This window comes from Formica exsecta, unplaced genomic scaffold (genome assembly GCF_003651465.1).
Source record: "Formica exsecta isolate Colony F162 unplaced genomic scaffold, ASM365146v1 scaffold33, whole genome shotgun sequence".
In the NCBI taxonomy this organism is placed as follows: domain Eukaryota; kingdom Metazoa; phylum Arthropoda; class Insecta; order Hymenoptera; family Formicidae; genus Formica; species Formica exsecta.
Genome location: NW_021850553.1, coordinates 508943 through 531332, shown reverse-complemented (window position 1 = coordinate 531332; position 22390 = coordinate 508943). Strand labels below are relative to the sequence as shown.

Sequence of the window (22390 nt, the reverse complement as noted above, 5' to 3'; positions counted from 1 at the left end):
CTGCAATCTATCAAATTTCACGGCAAATAGTCAAGCCTCACGTTGTCAATATATTGAACTCTCGAAAGAGATATAGAGAAAGTTGAAATATATATATATATATATATAATCGTCTGCCTTTCGTACAACATATTAAATGGTGTGGATTGATCGAAATCACGTACCTATCATGTTATCCTCATTTGATCATATAATGATGGATGAAAGAAATTTATCGAGGGCGATGGATTGAACTGACTGGATGACGGTTCTTCATATAGGTCAACGAGGGTTGCGAAGAACACTGAGCATGATACGATATAGGGAAGATTCCTTATACGGCGGGCCGTCACGAATATCGATTCGACTTAGTATCTCCAAAAGAGAGATAAATTATAGACCAAGTTGTGTGTTTGCGTATTACGTTGTATCGAAAATCGGGTGCAAGCGGGAAACTGCAGCGTTCGATTGAACTCCGTTTTATTTATGACAACAAAATGATCGTCTGATCACATATCTATGAATCGACCAAATAGACGTGTCGCTTATTTCGAATATCTCGAGCAATATCTAGGCAATCGGGTTTACGTCACTAACATTTATCGTATCATTATTTCATTTTGTTACTTCCGCTGCTTTCTCATTAATCACTATCGACCACTGTATGCGGTGGTCTATTTCGCTTTTTTTACTTTATTGTATCGTAGTATCGGAAAGTTATTCAAAAACATGTATTATTATCCCAATATATAAATAATATATATAATTCTGATACACAAAATTGTACCATATATCTATTGGCTCCGCTACGGAGAAATTCAAAGTGCATTCTAAAATTTGTCGCGCTCAATTTGCACGCGGGATTAAACTCGCAAGAGCAGTCACCGTGTCACCGCGTGCCGCGTTGTCGCGGGTTTATCACGAAATATTACGGTGGTTTCTCGCTGGAGAAATTGCCTCCCAATGCTGGAATGTATGTATGAAGGACAGAGAAAAAAATAAAATAAAATAAATTCACCTATAAAACCGCGAATGACACAGATCCCTTTATCCGCCGCTTATACGTTCAAATGACCAGGGCGGATACAATGTTCTTTGGCCGACAATTTATTATACGGGTATGTAATCACGTGCACTAATTCTTTTTCCTCGCTACCAAATGATAATCGCCATCGCGCCGCACGCGAGAGCTCGCGAGATCAATGTGCGAGCTCACGCGACGCAATAAAAGACGAACAAATTATTGGATGCAGGACGCGAAAGGACTTGCGAAAAAATTCGCGATAAAATTCTTTCTCAAATTTTAGATAAAATATACAGAATTTAATCCTAAAGATACATTTTTACATTACACGCAGATAAAATTCTAAATAAAATTTTATCGTAAATTTGACTTCGCGAAATATAGCTTGTGAAAAATGACTTAAACGCTTTGAGCTGCACGTGAAAGAAACTCACATAAACGCGACACGGGAAGAAACAAAAGGCGATATAGGTAGCATAAATTGCAAGCATTCGCTCGTTTGCTGTTTCTAGCAGGAAGAATAAATCCGACGACATGACTCTATTCTTTGTTGCTCTTCGCGAATTAAAGTTGACGCAAAACAACTAACCACTCTTGGTATTATAAAAGAAATTTGTCGACGAATGTACAGAGTGCTTTGGACTGTTTCTAAAACTCTATATAATGAGAATAACAACAAATTGGCAAAAGCACTCGGTTCGCGCATTTGTTATATGATAAGTAGCTACTGAAACTTTGAATCTGCGTAACAGTTCTATGCTCTGAGGAGACCGTGTTCTTTAATTGATAAGATCTAGCAGCTTTAATTATTGAAGCAAATTTTTCAAGTCTATATAGAATTTATCTATTTTTTATGTTTTTAAATTTTAAATATAATTTTATTATTCTTGAACATAATCTTTCTCGCTATATTACATTTAAATTTTATAGACTAACAATAAGTATTATACTCGTGCACATACAAAATACTTTATTGAACAGTATTGTTAAGCATTTATGATATAAAAGTAATGTCTCAAGTGTATATATTATATACTAATTATATATTGAAATGTATATGTGTACCAGTGAAAAAAATACAATTATCGATTATATTTCTAAGAACTTGACACGGATTCCGGATCGCTGTCACTTATTTCAAAGCCGAAAAAACATGAAAAAAAAAGGTCTGCTTAAAGATTCATTAGAGATATATCAGTATCTCCACAATTGCAAGTTCCAGGATATTTCAATTTTTCTATTCAGTTGTAATCTACAATCAAATTAGTATTATTGCCTAGAACTATGCGGTAGCTTATCGATTCCAGGCAATTTAGATATCGCATCGTCACTGAATCGAAATGTGCATAATGTTGCGAGTAAAGTACAAATTGAGCGATATAGTATCTCTATCGTCAAATTGTAACAAATTATCATATTCTCTTCATATGATACTATTGCGGATTCGATATTATTATATATGTATTTGACTAATGTTGCATCACTATAAAAGGGATGATACATTTGCTTACATGCTTTTTATTATAAGTAAAATAAAAAGAATAAAATAGAAATAGAATTATAAAATAATATAATACATGTACATTACAAAAAGTGAGAAATTTATTTTATTCAATTATCATAAAAAAATAATTAAAATTAATTTAAAATCAAGTATATATTTTCTGATAATGTATTTACTCGCCATAATTTTCCTCGTGCTACGCTTTACTATAAAATGATCGCTTTCAGAATCGATCAGATTAATTGAATGGCGTTTAATCCGTTATTTGAATAGGTTTTTCATTGAAATTTCGACCTCAGGTGCGATGATAGCAATGCTGACAAAGTTCTCACGGCTCCAATCCACCTTTTGCCTTGCGAATATCCGAACTTATCGACTTTGACTGGTAAATCGTCGAATGAGTACGAGAGAAAAAGAGGCGAGTAATGGATTTTCTAAAGATGCCGAACAATGAGGTAGAAGCAATTAAAACCTCGATTTGATTAACATTGCCCTTTCAATGTGCAATATAATTCCGTCTCCAATAAGAAGATAATCATCAGAATTTGAAAAGTCACATCCATTTTGCTGGAATTAATATTGAATGGTACTTAAAAATTTGATCAGATATAATTGCCAATTGTTTGGCGCTGTTGTTTTTTTTATTCACAGATTATCTATCAAAGTTTTTCCTAATTGTACGCGTATCATCAGTTGCGGGGACATTAATAGAGTAATTAATTTCTGCTCAAAATTGCCTTCAATAAAAAGAAGAAAACGGTAGATGTGTAAACAATCGGAAACGGCAAGAGAGAGGAAATTACACTCCCAACTTGAATAAACGTCCCTTTGGACATCTCGATCTCTTTTCGCTACTTATTTTCCGACGCACGAACGGAGCAGTTTTATAAAGCATTCACAAGCAGAGAAAGAAAGAAGAAATCGAAATAAAGCAGAGCAGACAAAAAATATAGCTTAAAGTAAAAATCGATAGCCTTTATTCTGACGAAAAATCTATTTCGCTGTACCGTTAGAGAATTTTATAATTTTCTATTCTTGAAATAATCGTGATTTTTACGTTCCGAAAGCTGTATAATTTGAGTAAAATCAAAGTGTAATAATAATTATTAAACCAAAAAGTTTACGATAATAATTAATTTTTAATAATGCTTATTAATTTCTGTATCGAAAATTTATTGAGATAAAACTTATTTACTGGAACCAAACTGCAATTTAATAGCGCACTTTTACCACGCGCTTCGGGTGGTTGATCGAAAAGTTTTTCGATTACAGGACACAATATTAGCAGAATAGCTATCTACACTCCCGAAGATGGAAAACTGATAATGAACTGTCCAGGGTGTGTGGCTACAAGATGGCCCGGAGGGCAAGTGCCAGCGGCTCGCAGGGTCTTCCGGTATGTATTATCAATATTATTACAGGCTCAATTCAATCATTTAATCATTATTAGATGAATCAAATTTTAATTCTTCTATAATTTCCTTCTAATTTGTATACTTAAATAAACATATTTAAGTGACCAAAAAAAATAGATAAAATATAAAAAAAGATTATAGTACACGGCCTATAACGTTTATTTTCATCTTACACGTGCGTCTAATCTTATCGTTACACAAGCTAAAATTTAATAATATAAATAAGGATTATTAATTTTATCGCAAAATTAATGAGATGATCAATGCTATGTAAATGGATAGACACGTGACAAAATCATCGCCGTCAAATATTTAATCGTTTTAACACGCATTTATTTGCAATATTTCGGTGATGTAATCATAGCTTGTACCGAATTATGTAAAGTAATAGCGGTAGCAATTATAACATCGCGAAACAACGTGTTAAATTAATTTATACGCCATTTGATAACATCGGTCGATAATTCATCAAACCCATGAGAGCCGCCCGAGTGACCGTGTATATTATTGCATGCAGATTACGAATGGTGACAGTGGCACCTGCTGCGTTCCTCGCCGTTACCTGCATTGCCAGTGTTGGTGTTACTTTAGCTCTTGCTTTCCTGGCTTTCAATCTCCACTTTCGTAAACACAAGTAAGCTTATTATTCCCTCAATATAAACAACACACACGAATAACTGTCAAGCGTTTAAGTAATATCTATTAAACTATTTGCCCTACGCGAATCTATTCTCTAGAATAACTATTTGATTAATTTTGTTTAAATATATAAATTAATTATTTTAGTAAAAAAAAAACTCGTAAAAGAATATACCGAGACAATATATTTTTACGAATCAAAATAAATGAAGAGACAGCTCATTCATATTAGGAATGACGCTTGCTATATATCAATGAATTTATATGTAAATTGTCACGATATATCACTCAAGTTCATTATTCCTGGATATTGGCAGAAGCATAAAACTTTCAAGCCCAAGGCTAAATAATATGGCGGCCGTTGGTTGTTGCCTGGTCTACGGTGCTGTCATACTTTTGGGACTGGACGACGCCACTTTACCCGACAGCGACGGTTATTATCCTACGGTGTGCAAGGTGATTAACATCCATTATGGGGAATATTAACGTCCCCGATGTTGCGATCAATAATATGGGTATTAGTTTGATTTACATAATATATGTTAATAATCTCCATTAATATATACATAATATACACATGAGAGCGATTTACAAATTAAGGAGTATATAAGAAATTTTATATTAAAGATACATTTCTTAAACAAGTCCGGATTTGAAAACCTTTTTAAGAAAAATAATGTTTTACAGTTGGTAAATAAAATGCAATTTCTTTACATTCCGAAATGCAACATACAACAGTAACGAAATTGTGCAACAATGTGCAATTTTATATCAGTCATATATTGATAATTATATTAGCGATCATAGAATTTGTTTGCTAGAAATTGCAGGAAACTTCTCGTCCTTGTAATATCTTGCGTATATATTATATTATGGGATATTTTCTCTTAAAAACGGAGATTAACATAAGCGCGTGGTGCGTATTTTCAATTTACAGGCGAGAGTGTATCTGTTATCGGCCGGCTTCTCTCTGGCTTTTGGCTCGATGTTCACAAAGACTTATCGAGTACACAGGATCTTCACCAGGAGCCGGAGCGGGGTCGTGAAGAACAAGGTTGGTCGACATGGCAATAATTCTCTTCCCACATCTAGTGATCAAACGCAAAACTAATATTTCTATCAAAGAGAACTTCGAAAATAGTTACGCAGGCTTACAGAATCAATATTCTGTCGTCAGATACATAAATCGCAGAGATTTATCGCTTTGTACTTTCCAGCTGCTCCAGGACACCCAGCTGATATTCTTGATCTGCATGCTCCTGGTGATTGACGTTGTTGTGGTAACATTATGGGTGATTCTAGACCCAATGCAACGTCACTTGCAAAATCTGACCCTGGAGATTAGTCCGCAGGACCGGGGGGTCGTCTATCAACCTCAGGTAACCGATGCGAAACACACACGTTCCGGTTTGTCTCGTCATCTCGAACGAGCCACAGTGAATGGCCACAGCTGAACATCACGATTGCGCAATTATCATTAACGAGCCGTAATTAACTCGCGTCTTTATTTGCTCTTGCACAGGTGGAGGTATGCCGTTCGCAGCATACAAACGGTTGGTTAAGTGCTCTCTACGTTTACAAAGGTTTATTGCTCGTAGTCGGAGTCTACATGGCCTGGGAAACGAGGTGAGCTCGAAGATAAAGACGTCTTAAAGTTGGCAAAACAGCTCTCTTAATAATGAAGATAATCTGTTGCATATTTTACGAATTATTTCAATTAATTTCTCATATCGCATATCTGTAATTTTCGCGGGATTATTAAGCTATAATCCTGCTTTGTTTATCGCTTTCCTCGAATGTTTATTGTTTAAGCTTGGTATAAATAAAATAGTTTGTCAAATATTTCCATGCATCTTGAAAAGAATTAGTCGGCATCGTTAGCTTAAATACTGTCAGTTCATACAGGGATATATAATACACGAATAAATCGCTCATGGTTTCAGGCACGTAAAGATTCCAGCCCTAAATGACTCGCAATACATTGGTATGAGCGTGTACTTTGTAGTAATCACGTCAAGTATCGTCGTAGTACTAGCCAATTTGATGCCCGACCGCGCAACCCTGGCCTTCGTCACGATCACTGCCCTGATCTTGGCTTCGACGACGGCGACCCTGGCGCTGCTTTTTTTGCCCCAATTGGCAAACATCCTAGCGGGCGAGAGAGCCGATCCGGTTGTGCAGAGTTTCGGTCTCAAGATCGAATGCAACACGCGTAGATTTGTCACCGATGACAGAAGGTGAGTGACAAAAGAGAATCTCTCCTTGACGTAAAACGTCGGAGAAGATAGAGAAAATTAAAATAAAATTAAGAGTCGCGCGCGGAAAGAAGATAAAACACGACAGTTCAATATATCAGTAAGAGATTCTCCCTCCTTTTAACGGACGTTAATCGATTGGGCGGATAAACCTCAAGACAATATCCCTTTATCGCACCTACGCGCTGGAATCCCCTCGCATTCCTTCGAAACATTGAGAGAAAAATTACTTTGTGTTGCGTCGCAAAGTTTAAGAACAACCATTGAACTTATTTAATACAACTAACGTTATTTTCTTATGAAAGACTCGTTTGCGAAACTATTTCAAATTTTTGCCATTTTAAAATCTATATCTCTGTCATATACAAGTATATTTTCAAGATTTTCTTTCTCACTTGCATTGACAAATTTCTAAATATCGTTTAAAAATTGACGCACACATTTGACAATTCAAATATTAAGTGTGTATAATTTTAATTTCATTGATTTTGAAAAAACGGTTAACTAGGGTTAATATGTAAGTAATTTTATACAATACATATTTAATAAAATCACTATTTTTTATAAAAATACAAGAATTGACATTTGCGTAAAAAATTATTAAAATATGCTAGAGTTCGATATTTTTCTAAAAAAATAGTCGTATTTTGACAACAGAGAATTACAGTATCGTGTGGAGGTGCAAAACCGAGTTTATCGACGTGAGATGGCACAGCTGGAATTGGAATTGGCGAGATTGGAGAAGCAACTGGCGCAGGAGCCAACGGAGCCGTCGCGCGCCTCATCAAGCACCTCGATTCCGCAACGAAATCCGAGCATCGGGGGTGGTTTGCCCTTGTTATTGCTCAGTGTTCTGCCACCGGTTATTCCCCGAGCCAGCTGGCCTTCGGCAGATTCGTCCGGTAAGCGTAAATTGATCATCACGGATGATTATTAAGATCCGTCGTGCAAAAAGAACTCTGTTCCAATCTTTACTATCTAAAATCTTAAAATTACTTTGAAAATTTAATCTACCTTTTTTGTCCGTTGAATTAATCAAGATACAACAGTCAGATAGATTTCAACGATGGCAAAAGTTCGATAAAAGACCGCGCGTCTTTATACAGTATAAAGAAGATAAGAGAGTATTGATCGGCCATCTTCATACATTTTGTATCGTATCTTGCAAAACGATATAAATTGACTTTTAGTAAATTCTAAATTTGGAAGCTAATATTCGTATTAATTCTATGAAAAAGTGACAAAAGTTTTCTTTATCGAAATACATTACTTATTGAAGACACGGAGACAAAGTTAACTAACATAACATAAAAGCACTTGGAACATAAATGATAAAAAATATGACTGATAGATTATTGTGAGATAAAAAGCACAATAAGAGATAGGAATGGACATACTAAAATTTGCACGACGAATCCGGCTTTGCAGGCAGAAGAGAAGGAAGGGATTATAAGTATTAATACTTTTCTCGCTTCGTCGTTTTCCCGTCGATCAGATGTCCGAGAAAGGTGACAGAAATCTCTTTATTGCACGTGATTGCTTGAAAACTACCCACTTTCACCCACGTTCGCTTGCTTGACTTGAAACGTGGGAGAAGAGCTCGAATTATAGAAGATGTTAGTGTAGAAGAGACAGAAAACATCCCGTTTAAAAGTTGAAAGTTCCTCCTGCGCATTGAGATGATTTGCGAGTTTTATAAATTAGATATGCGAAACAAAGCAATTATTCTTCGGAAAAAGGACATATGCATGCGCAAACTTAGCATATGGGAAATTTTAACTCTTTCGCAGAAACTTTAATTATAGTGCGTTAATTATTCGCTGTAAACATTTTATATGAAAATTGTAAATATATTTGTAAAGCTTCTTCGTACTTAGTGCAGAGAAAGAACCTCATAACGAAACAAAGTAGCAATGGACACACAATCCTCTTTACCAAAGTTTTAGAAGTATTTAACTTTAGACTTGACCACACACAACGAAACCACATTGAATAGAGAGTTCTAGGTGTTCAATCTCGCAGAAATAAATCCCTCTCCATTTATTTTAATTTAATCTATTTTTTTACAGATTGCGGAGATAAAATTCAATCGCTCGATTATTCACTTACATCCGCCGCGGTGGGCGAAATACACGCGTGTATGCTTTGTAATTGATTCACTTATGCGTATTTCTCGTGTGCGCGTTGACAAAAGGAAACTTCCCTTGAAAGCTCGTCGGCGGATTATGTCATTTGCAGTGCAAATGATCGCACATTTCACTCGCAAAATATCCGCTTTCAAGTGTCATGCACACGTTCCGGTAATTCACCAACGACATTATACGCGAGCGCAAGACGTGTATCGGATAGACCTCGCGCATCCTATGTGTATCAATTATCATCCGGAATCAACTTGACCGTGATCGCTAGAATATCACTCGATATTATTAACGAACGAGAGCTCGTGAACGTAGTTTGATGCGTTCCTGATATATCGATCCTATATCGCTTTCGGGTCTCGCGTCTCCCAAAATCTCGAATTCTTTTCATAAGTCCGGACAATTCAGCATACATGCAAACCGCGTACAAGTCTGCACACCGACTGCACGTTCCACCCCAATATTTCTGAATGTCTATCATCAACGGATCAAATGAAGTCAAAGGCTGCGCACCGTCTATGCATGCATACATACGAAGTGTTTCACCACTGCGTCGGAAAATAGCTGAATCGTAGATGCTTTGAGGAATTTCGGAGTCGTGCTTTCCTTGAAGAAAATTAAACGATCTAATTTCAGAGACGTTTTCCGTGTAAATTTAGTGGATTTTAAAACATAATTTATAAGCTTTAGTTGTCAAGATAATTTCCTCTTATATTAGAAATTGTAAAGAACGTTCGGAAAAAACATAATTTTCCACTCGAAAAAAATATTAAATCGTAATTTATCAAAAAGCTATGGAAAGAAACTTTTCGCTGAGATGACGGAGATAACTAGTATTTTCGTGCATCACATTAATGATATACTTGCATACATAGTATAAAATATACTCCCCACACGTATCACAGAGTTCATGTATTGAAACTCAGATGACGGAAACATCTACTAATTATCGATCTCTCGAATTACGACATTATTCACAAGTATGTCAAAGTATGTCTGCTATAATTTGATTGATGAACAGTCGTACAGTCCTTATACTCGCTAATTAATCCGAATCGCATTTGTATCAAGTTTAAATGCGTTTTCGATATTAATGATTTTCTAAATCTTTAGAAATTTCGAACAATAAATTGTAAAACCAAAGAATATTTCAGAACTTGTCAAACGAACAAACGCACGAGGAATACCCGAGTATAAATAGTTATACGTAATATTTTAGTTTACTACGAGAAAAATATACATTTTCCCTTCTTCCTCTTCTTGAAGAAAATTTTCATATATATATACTGAACATTGCAATTATATGTGAATATATATAATCCGATCAGTCGATTCAAAAACTTGTACGGGAAAAGGATATCCGTATAAATAGCTACATATAATGTCTTACTCTACTGCTATAGAGGTATACATTTTCCCTCCTTCCTCTCTTCTACTGTAGGCGATTTTCATACTGAAGCTGCAGTCATAATCCCCGGTTAAAACATTCGAGAATCAAAGAATAATGATTTCAAAATAATACAAATTTTATTGCGATTAAAATAAGTTATTGTATTAAATGATATTAAAATCGAAATTCCAAAATAACTGCAATAATTGCATTAACAATAAGTGAATAATACAAAATCGATGTAAACGAAAATAAATAAAGATTGATTGTTCACATCCTCATAAAATTATTTCTTTGTGATAAAGACAAATGGATAATTTTCTTTTCCGAATAATGCGGAATATTTCTTGCTATGAAACTCATGGCTGCGAATTCATGACTGGCTTCTGCATAAATGTCGCCTAAATTCACATGCGCTTTCTGCGGAATTGACGTCCCGACGGCTAGGTAGAACCCAAGCCTCAATAATGCGTGTCCATCATAATGACTGCTCGGCATATAATGGGGATTCGCGTCATATACGAGTTTGGCCCTTGTTGAAATTAGGCATACGTCGCGGTACCGTAGCATTTAGCAGCCAACCGGATCTGGAACCGGACGACCCCAGACAAAGCCTGGCCGACCTTTACAAATTGCATCGTCGTCGGGAGACCGAGGGGCCGAATCGCCTGGGCGTTTTTCAACGACTCTTCAGCCTCTTCGGCAGCAGGCCGAGTAGCAGAAAAACCTCCACTGCATCATTCACCGGTAAGCAAGTGTCGAAGAATAAAAGAATAAAAGCACTTCAGAGAGCTCAAGATGATATGGTAGACACAATTTAATTATATATATAACGACGTCGAAAGTAAGGGAAAATTCTTTTCACAAAAGAATTTTTATAAAAGCACGTACAAAAAACTACAGAAAAAAAACTCAAAATAAAAAATTGAAGCTAAAGCCATTTATTTTATAATAAATTTTATTTTATAATAAATGGCTTTGATTACATTTTGGATAATTTGCATTTTACGTTCAATCGTATCGTCTCGTAATCTTATGCTTATAGAGAAAAAACTGTATGCTTGTAAAGAAATAAACATAAATAATTTTAACTTATTTCATATTATATATAATTTATAATCGTGAATCTCGTTAATATATAAAGAGAAAAAAGTTTATTTTACATATCATATAACATATATAGCATTACATAGATTTAAATATTTTGAACATGGTTTATATTTCATATTCAGTTGATATAACATATTGTGAAAATGGTTTATATTTCATGTTCAGTTGTCATATCTATATATAATTCATATATGTATTTGAAATATTGTTATCCTGCTTATATTACCTTCATTAGGAGTTGCATCGGCGCTTCGAGTCCATATGGGTTACATTGCTGGTTTAGTGCCCGGCACGAAAGCTGCTTCTACTTGTCAGGTAGATGCCCAAGGCACTCACTCACCTCATGCACGATGCGGTTCAGGACCAATAATTAGTATTACTAGCGAGGAAGACCGTAGATTGAGCCTAGGGCTACGCCGCAAGGAAAGTAGCGAGCCTAGAGTAAATTTCAGCTTACCGCCACGTGAGTGACCTACATAATTTACATCTTATTTTAATATGAAATATCTTACCACAAATAAATCTTTATCTTTATATAAGCGTCACAATAATTTTTTTCATTTACGTAAAAGAAATTAAAGATATTAAATTTAAAAATAAACAATTTGTATTATATAAGAAATTCAGAAAAAGAGCTACAATTCTAAATATCTTATGCATTTATATGTGTATAAATGCGTAAGAAAATTCTAATAAATTTTCAAGTTTGAATACTGCGATGAGGATGCGGAAAAAATTTTTTCAGAGGCGAGCACGAGTCAATCATCTTCTCGAGAAAAGATACGCGGTTCGCCCCGGTTCCCTCACCGAATAGTTCCAGCGAATAGTTTGAGTGCTATCGCGCAGGGTACATCGGTTTCGAGACCGCATCGTTGGCACTCGATGGAAGATGCGACAAAACCGAAAACTGCCCAAACAACATCTCGTGGTTCATGCAGTCCTAATTTTGACGTATGGGCCACAAGTGAAGTCGGGGTTCCTTTTAGCGAACTTGCCAATACTATCAGAGGTAGGAAACCACCAGATTCCTTGACCTTGACTATCACCGTGGATTCAACGGCGAGTCCGGTTGATACAAGACTAGGCAATGATCTGAGGAAGCTGTTTAAGGAGAATGACGGCCAAGAACCGGTCAGTCCTGCCGAATACGAAGTGAAGACGGCTCGGTCGAGTTCGTCATCCTCGTCGTCTCTGAGGATAATCAGTGGTATAAGCGACTCTGTGCCCTTAAAGAACGATTTCACCTCAGAGATTCGACAGGATACTGTTTCGAACTTTTGTCAAGAAACAAAGTCTCGTCCATCGAGTCCGGTAATCTCGGTGGTCGACACTGGTGGATAATCCAGGGAAAGAATCGAACATCGATGTCGATACTCACGTCAATGCTTCCTGCGAGAAGAAGAGATCGATTCCTATAACGTAATACTGTGCACATGTGTGATTGTAACAGGTTTGTCTAAGTGATAAAGTTGTTGCTTAAGAGAGACTATACATATATATCGAGGAAAATTTCCGAACGATGTTGATTTTTTTCGCGTTCCACTCGCAACATTATTTAATATTTTGACTTTCAATAGAGAGCGATTTTATCAAAATATCGTAATCGCTTAGGCAATCCATCAAAATCGAATCAAATTAAAAATTGCATCTATTTAGATGTTTCATATATGTGATAGATCGAGATAGATCATCACATGCAACATAATATCCCAGTAATATCGTAGAGAAACGACTTTTGTGAGTACAATAGATCTTCGTGATAGTTTACATATATAACACAGAAAACCTACAAAAAACATTAAAATATTAGCATCTATTAGATAGCTTAAAATTAATAATATTTGAAAAACCGACTAGATCTTTCGATAGTCAATTCATATAATACAAAGTTAAATAGTGTGATAACGAAAATTGTTTATTAAGAATTAAACGTTATAATTAATTATTCATTAAGCATTATAAAATTGAGTAATGAGAACCGGCGGTTGTGGAGTGGAACGCTATAAAATCGACACTGTCAATGCAATATAGATCACTGAAGGGAAAAACAATACAGATGACCGACTCAATGCTTAACGCGAAAGAATTAACTTTATTAGTGTGGCTGAATTAATAAATAAAATAGTATATTGAGACTTTACAAAGTGGCATATGTGTGAATATAGATTTCTTGTTTCGTAATGCCCAAATTGTGGGGATTACGGATCAATCACAACGTATAATGTCAAACATGTGTGTTCGCTAGTAACTGTGCCAAAAAAAAGTAAATAAAACCCGTGAGAGTATACAATGTTTGTCTTGATGAATCATAAAAAAGGGGACCAACACACTTACGATATCCTTTATGTGTTTTCTTTCTGGCGGAATAATCTTGATTATAATTATATATAAGATAATCTAAAAGATATAATTTTTCAGAAATAATAAAATAATATATTCTAAGAGCTTTTATTTTACTTCTCTTATTATTGATAAAAAATAACAAAAATAAAAAAACCCAACGTTTTTTAAAATACTTAATAACATATATTATACAGATTTTTTTTTTTTATCGAAGATAGAATACTTCCGTAATTAAAAGATCTGTAAGCGTGCACGTTTCAAAAGACAAACTATAAATGCTCTTACGGGAACTATAAAATCCCATACGGGATTACGATTAAAGTGTTCAGTACCCACAAAACCTTTTCTCTAGTACCTGTGCAATGAAAATATATCTGCTCGAAGTAAAGCAGTTTAAAATATGCTACACGTTTTCTTTGTAAAATGTGAACACGTTGAAACAGATATTTTCATGCCACCGAATATTAATATATTAATATAATATACGATACAAATATGTAGATAAAATACACAAATGGCAGGGACATATTCCTGTGAAAAAGAATTTCCTTATGAAATCTATTCGACTTGTTTCATAACACTCGATGTCTCGATGTGTCAATCATTAAAACTTTAGCAACTAAGCAATAATCAGCATTATCTGTGCAAATAAGAACGATGTAATAAAGAACTATATATTGTACTTATCTTATTAAATATTGTTAATCCTGAAATCCTTTATTCATCCTGAAATCCGCAATTCTTCAACAAAAGATGATTAATGTGACAAATTTTCATGAATTCTCATTCAAATAATAAAAGATTTCTTTATTCTGATATATCATAAATGAGATTATATATGACTAAGAGTTATTATAGTACAAAAAAACATTAATTTCTGTAGAGAATAAATACTTATGTACATTATCTTATGATATCCGCGATAAATCTGTATATCTTTCGCGAATTTTTATGAAAATAATATTTATATGTGTTTTATAATATTATAACGTCCAATTTTGGAGTTGACATCCATTTTGTTTAGAGAGAATAAACAAAAGTTTATAGCAAACAATAGAAGTTATAATTCCATTAAGTATAATAAATATATAAATAAATACATCTACTATTTTATTTACTATCTACTTATACTTAATGAAATTATAACTTCTATTGTTTGCTATAAACTTTTGTTTATTCTCTCTAAACAAAATGGATGTCAACTCCAAAATTGGACGTATATATACTATATATATATATATATATTATATAGTATATATATAATAAAATTTTTGTATTTCTACGATATTAAAAAGACAAATACCAAAATTGATCATTTTCTAATAATTTGCCTGCATGTTATACAAGAAAGTAATAATTTACAATGTGTATGTGTGTGTGTGTGTGTGTGGTGCATATGTGTAAAAAAAATTTAAAATTTACTGATATAATATTTCGCAATAACAATGAAGAATTGAGCGTTCAAATATACACAAAAATAAAGTTAATGAATTTGTTATAGTACAACATCGTTTTTCTTTATATTTTTTATCACTTGCTCTACATCGCAACCTGAAAAAAATCAACATTCGTTAAATTGATAATGCTACTTTCTCAACATATATAATAAATTTAAGTTATATAAATACATTACTTACGTTAATTTTTTCTAGAATTATTTCTGCTGGCTTATCCTGCCTCACCGTCTCTTTTGGACTGCCTTTAGCAACATTTTCTTCCTCCATTTTGGCCTTCTTTTCAGGGCTTTTAAGAGCATTTCTCGCTTCTATTCTCTTACGATTTAGAAAAGCCATACCATGCACCCTCAAGTGTTTGTCTACCGCAGCCTTATCCTCGAAAACTGCCATACAGACGTAGCACTGATTAGCCACTGTCGTTTTTCCTTCCGCTTCTGAATCGTCATCGATACCAGGAGCATAAGAAGGATTTTGATTCATATAATTAATAGGACTCTCTATTCCGTGGAAAGCTTTGAGATGCATCTGTAAACTAGGCGCGACCACAAAATTCTCGCCACATTCCAGACATATCAGGTAACGACCTTTTAGACGATGATTAGCAGCGATGTGCTCTCTCAGATTGGACATGTCGGTGCATCGTTGATCGCATTTCTTACACTTAAAATTTCCTTCGCCGTCCTCTGCCGTCTCTCGTTCCACGCATAATCCTACGGGCGCGCTCGCATCCTTCGTTTCTGTATGTTTCTTCGGAGTCCAACGACGCTTTCTCTTGGATACGAGTAAAGCGCTATCCGCTTTTCGTTTTCTGTTGTTGATAAATTGCTTGTAACCACCATTAATAAAATCAGGTGATATCCGCATCAACCGCGGGGTGATTGCCGCCAATCTGCATTCGTGCGAGTGCTTTTCACGAAAGTGTGTGTGCACCACGGATCTAGAAGTATTAATCTGTTCACCACATAAGTGGCACAGATAATCGACATTTATCTCTTCCGCACCTGTTGTTCCGTGTATAGCGATACGCCCTATTGTCTTGTTATCCGCTCTTCGAGGGAGAAATTTTTTCGTCTTCGCAACATTCTTTGAACCATTATCCAGTTTATAAACTTCCACAGATTTAAATAAATGTTGCGGAATCTTGGCAAGAGGAGGAGGTTGCGGAATAAACATTATATTTTCATCCTCTCTCAGTGTACTGTTCGGTTCAGTGGTAACAAATGGCTCTATATTCGGTTTACATATTTTCCTAATATCAACTACCTTTATATGGCCACCTATGCTTGTTTTAGACATGAACTTAGAATCTAAGATTCTTTTGCATGATTCAGTCGGCGAAATTACACGGACATTATGTATGTCTGTTGATACAATCGATTCGTTGTTAGTTTTCTCAGGCTCTTTTGTCTTTCCTTTCTTTTCCTTATTGTCGGACTTACTGTCATCTAATTCCATTTCTTTCGCATCTTCGCCTGCTAATGGATCATCTTTTTCATCTATAATTATTTCAGCTTGAGAAGATTGAGAATTAGATTTCTTTTTCGCTTCGGTTGAAGTTTTTGTGATGGCTTCCTTAGGTTTGGATGACTTTAAATCGTTAATTGATTTAACATTGAGAATTTTTGGCAATGAACTTATTTTTTGTCCATCATTAACATTTTCCATTGTTGATGGCTTTATTTCTATTCTAGACCATGCCACGTTCGAATTATCATATTTCCAAAGAGATATTTCGTCTTCTGTGCCATGTTCGAATATTTCTGAAGAGATAGTTCGAGCATTCACAATTCTAGGTATTATAGTATGCTTCGCTGCCTCGTTCGTAAACGTATCTACAAGATTTTCAGAAACTGTATTTACATCAGCTTTCAAAAAAGCTGTCCCGAAAATATCGACCAATGCTTCTTTACTAAGAATCTCCGACAAGCGATGCAAATGCTTGTTTCGTAAATGATCATTTAAAATTGCAGTTGTATATTTATTTTCTACAGTTATCAACGGGCAAAAGGGACATTTAAACCATATCAACTTTCGAATCGCAGGATGCATCTCCGTATACCACATTAAATTCTCAAAACGTATGATTACATTACCTAATCTGCATTTCACCAGACGTATCGGATTTCGACTTTGCACAGACACATGTGTCTCTGTGGAATGTTTTACATATTCACTATATGAAGAAAGTACCTTGCTACATATTTCACAAGCGATTTTTGTGGTACTGTGCATGATAGCAATATGTCTGGTAATCGATTCCATGTCCCTAAAACCATCTATTTCACAAATTTTACAAGAAAGAATAAATTTTTTCCAAGTATGAAAACAAACGGTCCACGTGTGAACTTCTAAAGATCTCACAGAAGCAAATTTGGACTGGCAGTTTGGACAAACGTAAGGCTCGCAATTCTTGTGGTAGTTCTGATGCGCAGTAAACTGTGATACATTATCTTGGTAAGATAGACATTCGTGACAAACAAGTTTGTAACAAGAACAATATATATTATCGTCCTTAGGTAATCTTGAAAATCCAGGAATATACGACAGAGGTTTCACAATCTTATTACATAATGAACATTTATTTGGATATTTCTTTTTCAATATTTCTGATTCCCATTCATTTAATATCACATCATCGTTTTTCTTATCTGTTACATCTTGATTACAGTTGTCAAGGCATTTTTCCAATATACGTTGGAGAGTATTGATAGATCTCGATTTCTCCCAAAGGACATTGCTCGATAAAAAATCCAAAACTTTTCTCATTTCTTCACTAACAAGTTTTAAATGGTTGATCCTTTCTTTCAATTCGAAACTATTTAGCTGGTGAAACTCATCAATCATTTGTTCTCTATATTTTGGTATTACTTCAAATGTGTCTCGAAAGCCTTCTTTTGAAATACGGTCTACTATTTTTATATGCATATAAACATTTCCATTTTTCTCGGTAAGTGATATTGTTTCAAATAAATTTTTCTTCTGGATTAGACTAGAAGTGATTAACTGTGGAGATAATCTTTTATACATATTTTTCGTAATATACGATTCGTATATCCAGCCAGAATTGCTGGATGATTCAGAAGGGGATGGTGAAGGTGTTAAACAAAGATCAGTGAAAGAGGGTGTAGAAATATCGTTAGAAACCGAAGCCATTTGTTCCACATCAATATTCTCAGCCTTGCTAGAATTAATAGATGTTGACATTGACATGTTGTGCTCAGATGCCGACTGTTTTATAATTTTCGTTGTGCTGTTCACAACTGGCAAATTAGAAGAGTTTTTTGTATCCTTTGTAATATATTTTTGATGTTTAATGAAGTATTTTTTTCCATTTTTTATCAGAATTTGTTCTTGTTTGTCGATGTTAACGGAATTACATATCTTCTTTTGTGATGACATATTAATGTCTGTAACATTACTATTATCTAATAGTGATGTGCTTAATCTTTTTTCAGTGCTTACCTCGTTCTTGTCATAAGCAATTACATTACTTGAATCCTGTCCAATAACAACCAATTTTTGATTGGAAATGAGATGAGACGGAAGTTGACTAATTATGGATGTAATATTTGCATTTTGTGAACTTTCAACACTTAGTATTTTAGAATTATTTTTTGATGTTTGAAGACCTTGCTCCAAATTATTTAAATTAGTGTTAGGTAATATAATCTTGTTACCAACATTCTGTGAACTTTGGACACTCAATATCTTGGAATTAGTGTTTGATGTTTGATCTTGTTCTAATCGTCCTGATCTAGTCTTGGGTAATATCTTAAGTAATACCTTGGAACTACTGTTTGAGATTTGACCTTGCTCCAAATGATTTGAATTAGTCTTAGGTAATATTTTAGGTAAAACCTTTTCACTAGAAATTGGAATTTTAACTGGATTATCCAGAATTTTATTAATATCAGTTTCTATTATAGACTTATTGATGTTGTTTTTTGCAACTTTTTTTCCAAATGGCTCCACTATTCTACATTGCCGCACACAGTCTTTGGATGATTGTCTAATGACAAAATTTTTATTGGAACTTTTGTCTGTTTTTACAGCGGTAGTATTTTCACTAGTCAGACCTGTTTCCAGTGAATGAAGATCTTTACAAGTTGCAATTTCTTTTTTATTATTTGATTTTATCATATCAGTCAAGCTTTTTTTATTGCTATGTGCTGATTTTGTAACAACTTTTACCTGCCTTATGGGTACATAACGCACTGACGATTCGGGTTCTAAATATTGTGAAGTAGGACCACAATCCACAAAAGCAATATCAGTTGACATACAAGGATTATCTTCATTTTCTGATATATTTTTGTCTGCAATCTTATTCGCGGAATAATTATTTGCATCTTTGTCCTTAACACTGTCATCAGTAAATTCAATATTGAGAGAGCTTTTCCTATTATATACATTGTCAGAAGAATTGAAATTTGTAAACTCATTTACTGTTGACTTCTCAAAGGTCTTAAATAATTGTCGACCCCGATAACCCTCAACAATTTTACTTAGCACATTATTATTACTTTTACCATTAACCAACTTCCACCAGTTATCTTCCAAGTTATATATTTTTAACCAATCCATAATATGCACACGTAAAAAAAATGAGTGTTCCATAAGTGCTTCGCATATTATTTCAACTTGGGGCAACCAGTCACTCTCACATATGTTAGCAGGTAGAGGCATTAACATTACATCACCCATATCCACTGTGTTTGAACCATGCATTTCTACATGTTCCCAGAATTGGCATTGGTTATAGAATACTTTTGCAACACCCGGCTTTTGATACCTAGGTAAACCTCTTCTTCGCAAATAGAAACGTTTATCATTGTTTTTTTTTGTGCATATAGGACATGCAGAACCTGTTTTGGTTATGTGGGTACATACTGTTACAAAACAACTGCGACACAAAAACCCTAAGATCCAACTACGTCGTTTGTTATGATCCTCAAAGCTATTTTGAAAGCGAAAACTGAAACAAGAATCATTGCATTTATAAAATAAAATATTTATAAAATAAAATTATACAATTAAACTATTATACAAACTCACCAATCTTTGCAGTGCTTACACACATATAGTGAATCAGATTCCACAATCTCTTCGCTTATGGATGCTGGTGGTTCTGTTGGCATGTAAGGTAAACACATCTTTCCAAACAAAGCATCTTTTACAGCTGTTTGATATGATAATACCTTTCTATTTTCAATTCTATTATTCTTATGCAGTTTTGGGCTAATATCATAAGTATATTTTGGATTAAATCCAATCTGAAAACAAATTGCCAATGAAATTACTCAAGATAAAATTAATCATTACTTTTTTATTGACATAATTAATCAGGCTTTTACAGGCCTGTTTATGAATGTAAAATGTGGCAATAGGAATTTAATCAATGTTCTCACACTATCACAATTTATATAAGATGCTATAAAACTTGCTCCCTTCATATGCATGCTTCATATGTAAGCAACACATCCATTATCTATCTAGTAATCAACACAATGAATGTATAGCAAACAAAAAATTTTCCTCTTATGGAATTTAAAAGCCAATTTGCCTCTTGCTTATATACTTGATACTTCACCATAGATATTTGTTGTGGCATATCTGTTGTATTATATAGAATTTAATAAATTAACATTGTTGTAAATCACAAAACTGTGCATCTTCCAGCCATGACGTGTCTTCGAGCATTACTCGAGTTCAGTCGATAAAACAGTATACTCGTATGACAGAGCTGCCATGGCGGAAATATATTGAAACAATTTGCGGTACTGAACGATTTAGCTTTAACTTTCAGCTATATTTAATATATACTTTGATGTCTACGACGCGTTTTATGAGAATTTTTATGTTGTAATTTGGCAAGATAAAGTATGAGATAAAATACCATTGATTTTTCAGAGCAAACAGATGTAGTCCAAGATTCCATGGTACTTGATAACTGTAACTATAAATTGTATGCCATTCTTTTAATGTGTAAATTCAGAAAGATCTTCCAATGCAGAGACCCTGAAACTATGTAAAAAGATATTATATAGATGTATGTTTCATATAAGATGTTACAGTTGGATGTATACATTCTGATAAATCAAAATATTAAGTATTATATAATGTTTATGTGAATATATATGCAATTATTCCAAACATATATACTCTATATTTTTGTAGTATCCATTGTATGACATGCTACGTATGTTGAAACAACATGGAGAAATATCATAATATATATACATATTTATCTCATATGTGTATATATATATATATATACTCATTCTACACTATTTATATATAAATATTCCAAACATATGCATCCACTGTAAAAAAAAAACTAAAAATTAACTTTAAAATAATGCATACCTGAATGAAAATATGGATGCAACCAAAAATATTTATGATATGTCTCTATAACGTTATTCTCTTTCCTCGACTGTAAGGGATAGCACACTTTGATAACTCTAGTCTTTCCGTCACTGTGATGTCAAATCTCGCCTGAAACAAAATAGATATTTTATGTTATTCTACATTATACTGCAATGATATCAAATAATGCTCAATAAAAGAAAAATCAAGAAATAAAAATGAGATAGTCATACTTCTCATGTATATATGCAACAATAAGATAAAGTCATTAACATTTGATCCTGATACAATCTCTTTCTGTGTTGTTATATTTTACAATTACATTATTTAGAAATTATCATTATGAGACGTAATTAATACCTTTTCACACAATATTTTTAATAGCTTGTAACCATGTCTAACCTCATAATAATCACTGCCAGAGTGCGCTAGTATCGAAAACTGTAATATGTTTGCAACTGTGAAGTACATACAACATGAAGAAAGTAAAATTTGACTATTTCCGATACATGTAACAATAAACAGATAAAAGACTTTTCTTACAGCGATTATTTACTAATGTGAAAAATAAAGTACAATGGTATTCTAGTAAATATCAAGTGTTATCATACACATGTGATATATATACAATTGTCAACTAAACGTAGTAAACTTTTATGTTAATTGTCATTAATATAAATGTGCATAATCTATACATATCTATACATTATAAAGTCTGGTATTCTAGTAAATATCAAGTGTTATCATACACATGTGATATATATACA

General features: G+C 33.9%; 2 protein-coding genes across 7 annotated transcripts in view; one reads left to right on the top strand and one right to left on the bottom strand.

The window, feature by feature from the left end:
* LOC115238258 (gamma-aminobutyric acid type B receptor subunit 2) overlaps positions 1–14477 on the top strand; it is a 56603-nt gene extending 42126 nt beyond the window's left edge. The window contains exons 8-18 of one of the 2 annotated variants that reach the window (XM_029811919.1): positions 3780–3903; positions 4440–4556; positions 4879–5017; positions 5499–5615; positions 5779–5940; positions 6084–6187; positions 6505–6798; positions 7474–7718; positions 10891–11091; positions 11690–11917; positions 12200–14477. In XM_029811919.1, the coding sequence (XP_029667779.1) occupies positions 3780–3903; positions 4440–4556; positions 4879–5017; positions 5499–5615; positions 5779–5940; positions 6084–6187; positions 6505–6798; positions 7474–7718; positions 10891–11091; positions 11690–11917; positions 12200–12795 (2327 nt within the window). In that variant the 3' untranslated portion in view covers positions 12796–14477. Of the gene's footprint in view, positions 1–3779; positions 3904–4439; positions 4557–4878; positions 5018–5498; positions 5616–5778; positions 5941–6083; positions 6188–6504; positions 6799–7473; positions 7719–8311; positions 8325–10890; positions 11092–11689; positions 11918–12199 lie in introns of those variants that run through there. The other variant, XM_029811920.1, reaches the window with a different exon arrangement.
* Positions 14478–15153: 676 nt separating this feature from the next.
* On the bottom strand, positions 15154–22302 carry LOC115238256. 5 transcript variants are annotated; one of them, XM_029811916.1, is made up of 6 exons: positions 21857–22302; positions 21621–21752; positions 21151–21278; positions 20310–20527; positions 15435–20229; positions 15154–15348 (listed from the first exon to the last, which is right to left on the bottom strand). In XM_029811916.1, the coding sequence occupies exons 3-6, from the start codon at positions 21190–21192 to the stop codon at positions 15337–15339; spliced, it is 5067 nt and encodes a 1688-aa protein (XP_029667776.1). In that variant the 5' UTR covers positions 21193–21278; positions 21621–21752; positions 21857–22302; the 3' UTR covers positions 15154–15336. The 5 variants fall into 5 exon arrangements, with proteins under 5 accessions (XP_029667776.1, XP_029667775.1, XP_029667777.1 ...); XM_029811915.1 differs by having other exon boundaries at positions 21984–22302; XM_029811917.1 differs by having other exon boundaries at positions 22026–22302.
* Between the last annotated feature and the right edge of the window lie 88 nt (positions 22303–22390).

Excerpts from the sequence above, each read along its gene's own strand:
- LOC115238256 (XM_029811914.1), bottom strand. The coding sequence starts at position 20,713 with ATGCATATGAAGGGAGCAAGTTTTATAGCATCTTATATAAATTGTGAT. Across the intron at positions 20,528-20,662 it reads CTTATATAAATTGTGATAGT|ATTGGATTTAATCCAAAATA; the intron begins GTGAGAACATTG and ends ATTTGTTTTCAG. Across the intron at positions 20,230-20,309 it reads TGTAAGCACTGCAAAGATTG|TTTTCGCTTTCAAAATAGCT; the intron begins GTGAGTTTGTAT and ends TTCTTGTTTCAG.